The sequence below is a fragment of the Lottia gigantea genome (assembly GCF_000327385.1).
Source record: "Lottia gigantea unplaced genomic scaffold LOTGIsca_84, whole genome shotgun sequence".
NCBI classification, from domain to species: domain Eukaryota; kingdom Metazoa; phylum Mollusca; class Gastropoda; family Lottiidae; genus Lottia; species Lottia gigantea.
In genome coordinates, this window is record NW_008710779.1 from 422,351 (window position 1) to 436,314 (window position 13,964).

General features: G+C 32.0%; 1 protein-coding gene across 1 annotated transcript; it reads right to left on the reverse strand.

Annotated features, from left to right (window-relative positions):
* Window positions 1–1,756: 1,756 nt before the first annotated feature.
* Window positions 1,757–13,964, reverse strand: LOTGIDRAFT_169300 (hypothetical protein; the record flags this gene model as incomplete). The annotated part of the gene is made up of 25 exons (XM_009067618.1): window positions 1,757–1,861; window positions 2,160–2,270; window positions 2,425–2,466; window positions 2,922–3,048; window positions 3,295–3,380; window positions 3,972–4,032; window positions 4,492–4,558; window positions 5,076–5,244; window positions 5,475–5,574; window positions 6,566–6,675; window positions 7,155–7,278; window positions 7,602–7,651; window positions 7,815–7,929; window positions 8,464–8,533; window positions 9,041–9,213; window positions 9,459–10,015; window positions 10,510–10,611; window positions 10,894–11,043; window positions 11,357–11,466; window positions 11,734–11,868; window positions 12,091–12,156; window positions 12,582–12,887; window positions 13,285–13,581; window positions 13,747–13,869; window positions 13,901–13,964. 25 exons carry the CDS (start codon window positions 13,962–13,964, stop codon window positions 1,757–1,759), a joined length of 3,420 nt encoding a protein of 1,139 aa, XP_009065866.1.

Consider the following 13,964-nt stretch of genomic DNA (forward strand, 5'->3'; position numbering starts at 1 on the left):
AAATTGTTATATTGTAAACGATCTCAATGGTATAAACGCCAGTAAATTGTTATATTGTAAACGATCTCAATGGTATACACACTAGTAAATTGTTCTATTGTAAATGATCTCAATGGTATACACACGCATAAATTGTTATACCGTAAACGATCTCAATGGTATACACATCAGTGAATTGTTATATTGTAAATGATCTCAAAGGAATACACGCCAGTAAATTGTTATGTTGTAAACGATCTCAATGGTATACATGCCAGTAAATTGTTATATTGTAGACGATCTCAATGGAATACACGCCAGTAAATTGCTATGTTGTAAACAATCTTAATGGAATACACGTCAGTAAATTGTTATATTGTAAATGATCTCAATGGTATACACACAATTGTTATATTGTAAATGATCTAAATGGTATTCACACCAGAAAATTGTTATATTGTAAACGATCTCAATGGTATACACATCAGTGAATTGTTATATTGTAAACAATCTCAATGGTATGCACACCAATAAATTGTTATATTGTAAATGATCTCAATAGAATACACGCCAGTAAATTGTTATATTGTAAATGATCTCAATGGTATACACACCAGTAAATTGTTATATTGTAAACGATCTCAATGGTATACACATCAGTGAATTGTTATATTGTAAACAATCTCAATGGTATACACACCAATAAATTGTTACATTGTAAACGATCTCAATGGTATAAACGCCAGTAAATTGTTATATTGTAAACGATCTCAATGGTATACACACTAGTAAATTGTTCTATTGTAAATGATCTCAATGGTATACACACGCATAAATTGTTATACTGTAAACGATCTCAATGGTATACACATCAGTGAATTGTTATATTGTAAACGATCTCAAAGGAATACACGCCAGTAAATTGTTATGTTGTAAACGATCTCAATGGTATACATGCCAGTAAATTGTTATATTGTAGACGATCTCAATGGAATACACGCCAGTAAATTGCTATGTTGTAAACGATGTCAATGGTATACACGCCAGTAAATTGTTATGTTGTAAACGATCTTAATGGTATACACACTAGTAAATCGTTATATTGTAAATGATCTCAATGTTATACACATCAGTAAATTGTTATGTTGTAAACGATCTAAATGGTATAAACGCCAGTAAATTGTTATATTGTAAACGATTTGAACGGTATGCACATCAGTAAATTGTTATATTGTAAACGATTTGAACGGTATGCACATCAGTAAATTGTTATATTGTAAACAATCTTAATGGTATACACATCAGTAAATTGTATATTGTAAACGATCTTAATGTTATACACGCCAGTAAATTGTTATATTGTAACCGATCTCAATTGTATGCTGACCAGTAAATAGTCATATTGTAAAACATCTCAATATTATGAACACCAGTAAATACCGGTAGTTACATTGTAAACGATCTCAATGGTATACATGCCAGTAAATTGTTATATTGTAAATGATCTCAATGTTATACACATCAGTAAATTGTTATGTTGAAACGATCTCAATGGTAAACACACCAGTAAATTGTTATATTGTAACACACTCAATGGTATACATGTATACTCCTACTCTCAATGGTATATACTCCTGTGAATAGATATATACACCAGGAAAAAGTCGTATTGTAAACGATCTCAATGGTATGAACACCAGTAAATACTGGTAGTTACATTATAAATGATTTCAATGGTGTAAACATCAGTAAAACGGTAATCATACCAAATACTGCATTATACAGATGTAATCATTTCACAATCTGAACCTTTATCATCTTCGTTGTTAGTAGATTTGCGTAGAGTCTTTAATGGGTGTCTTCGTTTCCTGGAATCTTTATCCTAAAGTAAAATAAAGATGATCTATATGAAATGTGTGCATTATCTCACCTTCATGAGCCCTCAAACATGTGAGATCTAATATTTAAGATTTAACTAGGCGAGCATAAAACTTTCAAATTTCGGACGTCAGTTTTCCTTTCAGCGGATGCTTATCAGAGGTGCTCATGTTGAAAATCAGTTTAAATGGATGGAGAAGCAGTGAATCCTATGCTACAGATTGTGCCTGATGATGATCCCATTTCACTAAGTCTATCAAGGTGAACAAAAGAGGGCTTAAAGCTCTATTTCCATTTCTTACCTTTTCTAATAAAGAACTGGAAATACTGGAATCTAAGGAATGTTCATCAGGAAAATCATAACCTTGTAACATTGTTTGTTTCTTCTTCTGGCTTTTAAACACACCACGTACCTAGATGCATAATGTTACTTCATTAAATACAATATCATGCGCATTGACATACTGTACGTGGAAATAGAGCTATCTGTATCCCTTTTAAGAAGTTGATTCCGACACCCAGTTCATAAATAAAGCGATCGATAATACATTATAAAATTATTCATACCTCTTCGTGAAGCAACATATAGAACACCATAAAGAATGCTCCCTGCAATATAAAATAATCATTTGAGACATTGTATGACTTGTTATAATCTGTTATAATCAGAGGCTTGCAGAAATGAAATGAAATGAAGTGAATAGAGTTTTACATCCTACTTTTCTGGAAGACGAGCGACGCAATGCAGGGTGCAATGAGGGAAATTTTGCCAGGACAGCGGCATTAGCCTGCTCTTTCTCAATTTCAAATCTTTAACGTGCACAGCCTGTAACACACTGGGCCTCGGTTTATTGTTCCATCCGAACGACTAGACGCTTTTTCCATGTCAGCCCCTCTTACCTGCATCACTGACAAGGGGAACCCGGTTTGAAAAACCAAAGGTGTTATCTCGACCTATGCCGGGAATGAACCCTGGACCTTCAGATTAGCGAGCCACCACGGCTTCCAGAGGCTTGCAGAAGGCCATAACACATTTTAAAGAAATTTAGTAATCAATGCAATACCTGTAAACAGTTAAACAAAGCGTAGATATATTTCAATATCTGATCCACCATTTTGATTGATATGAATGCGAATGCCCAGCAGACTGTCACTAAGATCAACTGAGTCCACAGACCTTTCATGTTAATCCTAAAAAATAAATCATCAAACATATCATTAAAATCATTAATCTTAGGATTATAATCATAACTGGGCTTTCCAAAAAAATGGATCATGTTCAACAGGCATAAAGAGGTTTACATGAACTGGAGGTAAACTGTGCTGCAAAGTGTTAGGTGGTGTTTTAAAAATAACAACACTGGTTGGACCAAAAACACATGTGTTGATTAATATAACTGGTATATACTAATTGTCTTAACACTTTGGTTTACTTACATGATAATCTTATTAGTTTTCTCAGTCTTGGTATATGAATTTTCATTATGTTCTTTGGCTGTGAAAATCATAACTAATATTGAGATCTAAAATAAAGTAGGAAAAAAACGTCAAGTAACAAACATTTGTCTTATAAAAAATAATGGTGAATCAGAATGTAATGTGTAAAGGTAAATTTGACTTTAAAGAATGGATTCCCTTATATGAACATGAAAATGCTTTTAGTTATATGAATAGAAAGTAGAGGTGTTCTAATGGTTTGGAAAAATACCAGTTTGTCTCACATATACATAAATAATTCATAATTAGCTAAATTAAAAGAGAATTACCAGCAGAATTCCAATGAGTGACTATCAAGAAAGGTCAAAAAGTCTTTTTTTGTTTATCCAGACTGTACATACATGGACATTTATGATTGGTTAAAACTCTTAATTATATGTAATAAGAACATAAATAAAATAAACCAAACAGTTTGCTTATTTTGACACTAAAAATTAAGGAAACCCATCTTTAAACATATTAAGTTGCCCAAAAGTTACCTAGCTGATTGATATACCAGAATCTGTACCATATTTTAGAATATATGATACCAATATACCACTGTTCATCTATATTGTTTGCAAGAAATAGTTCCGATATTGAAGAAAAAAATTAATAATACAAGAAAATAAACTTACGGCAATTATTCCAACAGCAGGTCCAATAAATAACCAGAAATGATCCCATGATATCCAACACCTACAATATCAGGTATGATCAAGATTATAGGGATTATGGCTCAAGTAGAAAATGGCCAGATCTGGGAGAACTCTCTGGCAATTAATGGCATATTATCAAATACTGGATTTAATTGTCATGAATTCACTGATGAGCAGTTGCTTTCAGTTGCCATCAGTTACCAGAGTATGAGCAACCTGTGGTTTATGCTACTGTAATATATCAGTCGCCAATGTGTTCAGGATAACAAAAGCCAATGATTAATTATATTCTCTCAGATGCAGTAAGTTGAGATAGTTGAGTAAGCAGATATTAATAACCCTGCTTTAAAGGGCTGAAAATTCTACTTCCTAGCTAAGCAGTCCGAGACGGCAAACATTCAGTAAGTCGACATATCCACCAGGATACTTTAAATAATCAGTTAACCAGGGTACACCTTAAGAAATTAGATTTGATATTTGTTGAAAAAAATTTACTTACATATCTACAGCATAATAAGTATCTGTATTGGTACCAACAAATGCTCCAACCAATACACCAGGTATTACTAGAAATATGATCAAAATATAGAGTCAGAAGCCAGATATGTGTTAGGTATCCTTTTGTTAAATAAAAGTAAATCAATATCTTCTCAAAAAGATCTCAGGGGTGACTGAAGGAGATGAATGAGAATATCGATCTTTTAGGGTTGCTGGACAGCAATCATAGGGCTTATGTTAGGGAGAATATGAGAGAATCTACACCATTAAGTTCCCCTAAAATACATCTATTTGAGACAGACTAGATACCAGATGATGACATTAACAAGACCAGAAAATATCATTGCTTCATGTTCACATTATGACCCAACCTTTCTCAAAATATTTAATGTTTTTGAACAGGGTAATTTTGCTCCTATGCCCACATGAAGATTTAACAGTGATGTTGTCTAGGTTTTGTTTATTTTCGGGACCTCAAAAGTGTCTAGTTTTTATTAATTTTTTGGACAATATCTTGCTTTAGTTCTTAATCGTTCACAAATGTGCATCCAGTGCTTTAATCTACTAGAGTAAAAATCAACTTACCCCATCCTATTATATAGTAACGTAACATTGAACCTGAATCGTTCAAATCTGTTTGGCTATGTGCAGAATAGGTTATAATAATATATAAATTAAACGCTTCATTCATTAACCAGGTATAGTTAGTTAGAAAGAAGAAATGTAATAAAATGGCAAAAACTTCACAAACACCCTGAAAAGAAATAATTTAAAAAATAAGTATTAAAGGGATTGTGAAGAGATTTTCTAAATTTTTTATGTGTATCGAGGACACTGATAGCATCAATTTGCACCATTCCAATTTTTGTTCAGACATCTGTGGTTCCCGCAATTCCACTAAAACTAAGTGTTTGATGACATCACTAATCGCAAACGATCCTTACATATTTATAGATTTTGATAAATTTCCATGTATTTACTTACAGATTGATCATATCTATCTATACCAAACATAAACACTATCTGACTACAACTTATAGATATTGATAAATTTCGATGTAAAGCTGCAGTTGCTGATGATGTTCTGAAATGAATAATTTATATCAATTACTATAAATAAATACATTGTATAGTCCGTATTACTTATCAATACAGTGCATAGTCTGTATTACTTAAAAATACATTGTTTAATATTCTGTATAACTTATAAATACATTGTTTAATAGTTTGTATTACTTATAAATACATTGTATAATTTAGTGTGTATTGCTTATTAATGCATTGTATAATAGTCTGTATTACTAATAAATACATTGTATAATAGTCTGTGTTACTAATAAATACATTGTATAATAGTCTGTGTTACTTATAAATATATTATTTAATATTCTGTATTACTTATAAATACATTGTTTAATAGTTTGAATAACTTATAAATACATTGTATAATAATCTGTATTACTAATAAATACATTGTATAATATTCTGTGTTACTAATAAATACATTATATAATAGTCTGTGTTACTTATAAATACATTGTTTAATAGTTTGAATAACTTATAAATACATTGTATAATAGTCTGTATTACTAATAAATACATTGTATAATAGTCTGTGTTACTAATAAATACATTGTATAATAGTCTGTGTTACTTATAAATACATTGTTTAATAGTTTGAATAACTTATAAATACATTGTATAATAGTCTGTATTACTAATAAATACATTGTATAATAGTCTGTGTTACTAATAAATACATTGTATAATAGTCTGTGTTACTTATAAATACATTGTTTAATAGTTTGAATAACTTATAAATACATTGTATAATAGTCTGTAGTACATTGTTTCATATTCTGTATTACTTATAAATACATTGTATAATAGTCTGTAGTCTGTATTACTTTTAAATACATTGTATAATAGTCTGTGTTACTTATAAATACATTGTTTAATAGTTTATGTAGTTTCAAAATACACTGTATCATATGCAATAGTTACCTTGCTTATGTACAAAATGTATGTGCACCTACAAGGCTCATGTATGCATGTATATATGAAATAATACGTACCCAATATAAACATGTACAATACATGTTATTAAACAAAACAAAGCAGATACAGCACAACCAATATAACTTGCAAAATTCATTAAATGAGGTCTTTTATCACCTTTATCCCACTATAAAATAAAAGAATTATAAGATTAGTTAATATGTCATCTAATATATTATGAATATGTGGTGTAACATAATTTAACAAATTTCCCTATAATAAAAATTCTTTCAAAGTTTTCATCAGAGTGGATGAAAACATGAAAACTAAATTCCCATTACAGATAACTTCACCTACCCCATTTCTTCAACAAAGGCAGCTAATCTATATTAATTACAACTCTTTTTTTACGCTTTCTTCATGCCAACTAGGATCTGAGGACATTTGAAAGACAGGTGTGTTCACAAATTTAACCAATTAACCACCAATCATTAGGACAACAGTGTTGTTATATTAAACTTGATCTAAAGACGGATGTTTGACAATCTAGAATGATCTAAATAACCCACAGAAAATAAATGAAGCCAGATATCTAGACTTATATGTTTATATGTTTAATTGTAACTGTAAAATATGCCCTCCTGAAATATTAGCATGCATACTTACATTGACATCATACATATCAGTAGTTATAGAAAATACACCAGGTATATGACAAGCACATCGACCTGATTTACCATTATATCTTAATAATCTACATCCTACTCTAGACCAGTACCATTCTCTAGATCTACAATTTAAAACAAAACTTTAGACTCATTCAGCTTAACATTAAAAATCGTCCATGAAGGATCAAATTTGGGGGAGTATCTCAGCTTCATACAAACGGGAGTGTGACTAAATCCCAGTGTTCAATAATATATGGTTTTTTGTTATATCATGAAGTAAGTTTGATTTTTCCTTATTTTATTAACTTTATTGTGTTATGAATTTTTTAATGCAATTTCCAAGATTTTTTTTACTAAAAGTTTTTTTACCTTTGTTTACAAATAGAGTGTAAATTGGCACAAAATGTCGTTTGAATGTACAAAGTAGTCAAGCTGAAACACTTACCTTTCTCTGTGTATTACTCGAACACATTCAGGATTGGAAATATTAAATGTCTGAAAAGATAAATTGTTATTATCAGTTAATTTTAGTCATTTCATATCTTCCCTTGTCATTTTATCCTTATTTTTTTCGCTTTTGTATATATTTTTGGTTGCTTCAAAGTCTCCTTTTAATTTTATCAGTTTGAAATCATAATAGAGCAAAATCTTAACTTACATTTAAGATAGGTAAATCAACTAATATAGGTGATGTTAAATTAGTAATAGGTAAATCTCCTATATGTAAATAAACAGCCATTATAGGTGTATTCACTCTATCTTCTTTCTTACGTCTGCAATATGAAAAAAAAATCATAAAATAATAATTCTGAAAGATTATCAGAAACTTTTACTCATCGATAATACTGAAGAAAAAACTAGACTATTTTAGCTGGCTGGTTCTAAGTCTAGCAGGCTTGGGGGTACAAATAGGGGGCAGACTGACTTAATGGGGGGATAACTTTTAGGGTTAAGATTCAAAATGCTGCAGCGCTGTAGAAGCGCCATAGGCACAAGCCCACGATACAGCATTTGAGACGTTTTTTTCCAAAAGGAAATTTAAAAAAAATAGAATTGATTTGATGCATTCTGAAGCATATCTTTGGGTAAAAAAGGTATTATAATCAAGTGAAGTAGGGGTCCAACACAGTTTGCTAGAGGGGCAAATGACCCCTGCCCCTTCCCCTGCCCCCTGCTCCCAAAATGGCGCCACCACTGGAGTCTCTTTGTTAAATCAAGAGTATAATACCTCATCACATCAGATATATAATGGCAGAGAAGATAAATGATATATAATTATGAACTATAATTAAAGATTGAAGAGTTACCCTTTATAAATTTTATTTGGTAAATTCTGTGCTAGTTTCTGGTATCTAAAACTTGATACACCAATAAACACTGAAATAATTATTAATTACTTTGAAGTGTGGTTGGATATTATTTCAATTCTCTTTTTCATAACACTGCAAATCCTTCCTTTAAAGTGGATTTTATAACCCAAACTCTGATGCAGGTCACTAGCAAAGTCCATTCAAATTCAACTTGAGTAATGCTACTCAGATCTTCCTAGGGAAACATTATGAAGCATTGTGAGCAATGGTGCAAACAGAAGCTATAATGTCTCGATGGCACATGAAGTGACCAGAAAATATTTCACAATCCCTCATGAAAGAAAGAAAGAAACAAAAATTTGTTGACATCTTATGTTCACAAAGATCCTTTCTATCAGATGGTCCTTAGTATTCACCTTTCTGAAATTACCCATAACAATTTAAAGCTTGGTCAAATGGAATAATACAGAAAGATAGCTTATTCAAGGTCAGCAGACTGTTCCAAGCACTCAGAGATTAGAGCCCAGACCACCATGATTTGATTTCTATTCAGCCAAATATGAGTTAAACATACCTGGAAGATCTGATGTATTTTGTGACATTAAAACACCTCGTCTTACTCTTAAAAATCCTTTATTCTTCTTTAACTTATATTCTAATTCATCTTCTTTACTGGGGAACGATGAACCAAAGAACTCTTCAATCCAATAAGTTTCTATTTTGAACTCTGTGGTAGAAGGTAGAAAGCTTTAACACAACCATTAATAGAAACACATTCAAAGAGGAAATGATTTTGGTTATGCTACAGCACATCAAAGAATTCATTCATATAAAATGCATTCTTATTCGGAGACAATTTTCAAAACTTATTGTATTTTAGGTATTTTAGACTTTTCTATTGAATGTGCCAATATTTCGCTGAGTCCGTTTTATTGGTGGATTTACCTTGAAAAACATGATCCTGTAGTAAACAGTTGAGTGGCCTCGCTTACTTTTCTTGTATAAGTACAAATTTGTCGAAAAAAGAATCGCACATTGGTAACACGTGTTGGTTGTTTAATGCAGGGGCACACGAACATTTTTTGTCGCTTATGTAAATCTTGAGTAAAATCTCCCATGTTTCCGTGCTTCCACGACAAGATATTGCGTTGGACAGGATTTCGAACATCAAGCCTGTTTTCATCAAATCAGATGTATTTTCACTCCAAACACATGTATTGTCATAAGAGAAATTTACTGACTGCAGAAATTCTGTCTCTTTGTGTGCTCGCAGCTTGTCAGAAAAACGTTTGTGTGCCCCAGGCATTAGAAGACCTCTCGTCAATAATAATACATATTTACCAATGTTTTCTTTAAAAACTTTGATGACAGCATTTTCATATGTTACCAATCCATCAATTACATGGTATATTAAACTACGGGATATGACGTTAGCAAACATCTTTAATACAGATAATAGATTATCTCCCTCTACTCCACGCGGCTGGGTAGCATTCCATCCAATATCATTTTTACTGCTTAATAAATTATCTATTATAGCTCCCAATATCTACAAAATAATATAATCCTCTTTATAACAAAATATTGTTGAAAAAATTTAGTGAGTTTATTTTGGCCGTGAAACAGTTAAAAATTAAAACTAATAATGTGGACAATAACTTATCACTGTTAAAAAAGTGCTCAATATATCAATTGTTGATCTATTTGTATATATATGATCTGCTTCAGTAATATCTGAATTTGAAAGTAAAAGAAACAGTCTGGAAGCTTCAATCTGAACATCCATGGTGAAAATCAGATTTCGATCCAGAAAAGATATCAGGATAGCTGAAAATGAGGACTATCAGTTGGTACAATAAATATTTTGACACCTCTATCCCTTTAAAGATGTCCTTGACTATACCTATTGGAACTGTGGACTATTACACATTGACAAGTTTCAATATTTTGATTCTATAAATTGATTTTGTTGAAACAGTATAATGCTGATTAGCTGTCAAAGGCATCCATGTATCCATACATAATAGAATTTATATATCTTACCTGACTGAAAGTGGTTGTTTGTTCAAACGTAGGATAAACTTCTTTTGTTCTGGCAAATGTAATTCCACCATTCTGCCATGTAACTGTTCTTGGGGCTATGCCCTGCAATATAAAGAGCTGGCGTTTTATTTTCCATTAGAATGATTTTACTAATCATTACTTGGGTCACTCATCAATAATTATATGAAATAACTAATCCTAATCATTACTTGTGTTACTAATCATAATCATTACTTGTGTGATTAATCATTATTTATATGAAATTACTATTTATAATCATGATCTAGTTTGAGTTTACTAATCATTAATTATCCAAAATAACTAATCATAATCATTATTTAGTCTTCTAATCGTTAATTATCTATTACTAATTATAAAAATTACCTGGGTTGTGACCATGATTTGTAATAAATCAATGACTGTAGCTATATCTATTGGGTTTGTGTAGGTATTATGAATGGTATGATTTAATAACTTATCAGCTAGCTGTAGCACTGATATTTCATTCAAATCTACTTTACCAAGTCTTGTGAACTAGAAAAAAGACTCAATAATATCAGACTGAATGAGGTTGTCTTGATCAGCTAAGTAACTTTCTTCTAGTAATCTCCAATATATGTCTTGAGAATAGCTAGAGAGCCACAATCTTGGAATTCAGAAACAGTAACTTATAAACTATGCAATTAATTGTTTGTTGTTCTTATTGTGGCAATTCTGGCAATAAACCAATCCTCTATAGGTGGCTTCCTGCAACTTGGACTTAGTAAATGAATGAAGGACTTCTCTTCAATACTTTTTTATAATCAACTACAGTAAACTATGTTAAACTATGTAAGCTCAAACATACCATATTTTTAATTTGTAATAAATCTGTTGATATACACCCATCTATCATTGGTTCTAACCATATACCATCATTAGCATCTTCTTGTAACTTACAAACACGAGTTGCTTGACCTGCAACAGAACATGCAGTGAATTGCATTTACGTTCTACTTGGCTGATGCAAAATGCTTTATATAGCATTATCATTGGCTATTTGTTTCAACTGTGGTGTGATCTTTGATGTATAATGATGACCATCATAATTGAAAGGTAAAATTGGAGGGTACTGTCTCGACCTAATATGTGATTATACAAGTAAAGCAGACAGTAAACCATTTATGACAGAATGACAACTAAACACAATCCAATATAAGAAAATGTGAAATAATTGACACTTACCATCAATGCGATCATCAGGTCTGATATCAATGGTAGAATTATCATCTAACCTCGGACATTGTACACTCACTGTATTTTCAGCTTTAGTTCTAGTCCATCTGATATTTTCTTTGATTTCTTCATTACATTGGGCACCTGAAGACAAGTTTAATATTTAGAGAAATGAAAAAAATATAGCATAGCATTTGTTTGCTTGAGAATCGGTGCTGTAGTTGGTCTACATTCTAATTAACATGAACTGTCAGATGCAGAAGAGCTGTCAGAGATGAGCAATGCTATTTTAATCATAAGTTTATGTAGTGAATCTAAAGCCAAATTTTCATTCTGAGAGGTGTTATAGCAGCAGAATATCCTCACCTATCAAATCACTGCAAAAAGTATCACAGGAAATAGCTGCTGTTTTCTCTGTAAAGCATTGACCAGCTAAAATAGGAAGTCAGATTTGAATAAAATAGGGGAACACATCTTTAAAATGAAAATCATAGTAATCAAGAAGTTCTAAGTATGGGTATGTAAAATACACATTGAAATGAAATTAATACAGTTTAACATCACACTTCCTGCTCATAGTGTTGTCCCACCAAAACGGCCATGATAACAGCTCCTCCAACCTGCTTTAATGACATAGAGAACCATCATCAACATCCAGAGGCACTATCTGATCTCTACTGTGATTGAATGCACGATGTCTCGATTACACAAAAAGTGTCTGACTAGCTCATTCTGGTCTCTCAATATGTATAAGATCATAACAAAACTATACAAAATATTGCTTAATCTACTTCAATCTTTACAAGAGATGGTTCTCCAATAAGACACTTTTCTTTGTAAAAGGTACATGTACTTACTGAAAATTCCTGACGGCCATCTTATTTTCATACCACCACGTGTACCACTGCGAAATTCAACCCATTGAACAGCATTTCCACAATACATAAAATTACATGACTTAGTAATATTTTTAATTTCTTCTTTCTCCATTACATAGTTCCAGATGTTAAGATGTGATAAATCTCCATCAAGTGCTGCAGAGATTTCGAATGGTTGACTTTGTCCTAAAACTATTTGCCCGCCAGATGGTATTTCTCTTAAAGTTCTATTCAAATAGCCACTTTGTCGTTTGTCACCATTGATATAGAAATTCCATTTTCCATCTACAAGTATATCAGAAGAAACAAGTTAAAAATTAGAAGGGTTAACTGATAACAACTAACTGATAGATTAAATTATTACAATCTCCCATATGCTGCTAGTTGCAAGCAGACATTGTAAATCCAGTTTCTGGATTCTGCCAGTCGCAAATTCACGGTACACTACTTTTACACTCTTTCTCATGGTAAACTGAAGATGCTTTTGAGAGAGGTCAATTTCTGGTGCATAAATCTCACGTGTCAGGGTCCAGCAGGCCTCACACTAATGAGCTGTTTCACAACCAGTGGTTCAAATAGATTGAAGAGTGCTCCTTTTCCGGGGAAACCTATAGAAGGGAGGGGGTACCTCCACTGTTTCCAACCAGTCCACACCACCATGTTCAAAAATTAAAAGGAATACCTGTGGAACTCCATGTCCATGTCACATGGTACCATTGGTGTGGTCTCAGTTGGAAGTCTGTAACTTTATATATACCAAATACCTCAAATCTGATACTGGTACCACTCATCATGCGTAATATGTTGTTGTGAGTACCGTGCGAATAGGACAAGATAGTACCATGTTGATTGACGTCAGTTACATTCATCCAAAATGAGATGGTGAAATGTTTTAACTTAGGAAAAGCTTTATCTAACAATAGGGTATATCTTTCTGGTTTCACAGCCTTAAATTCAAATCTGGAATCAATTGCCGACGCTGAAATACAAAATGAAACAATCAAGCATTGTATTTTATAATCTCATAACGTTTAATGTTTTTACAATTGGTAATGGATGCTTCACGAACACAGCCTAGTAATTCGACCGTCGCAACTGAATAATGTCGAGTGTGAGGTTTTCTATACAGAAGACAAAAACTTACACATGCACATAAAGGTATTCCAATGAAAACCTGGTCCACATTCACAACCATATCCATCAGGATGATCCACACATTTGGGGTCAGTATAATATGTAGAGTGACATTGATATGGAGGACTTAAACCTGAAGTACAGAAATTCAAATTAAAACTCACTGAAACAGTCAATTGGAGCGCTAGTACCACAAAGAGAACGAGCGTACTCCGTGCCAACAAACAT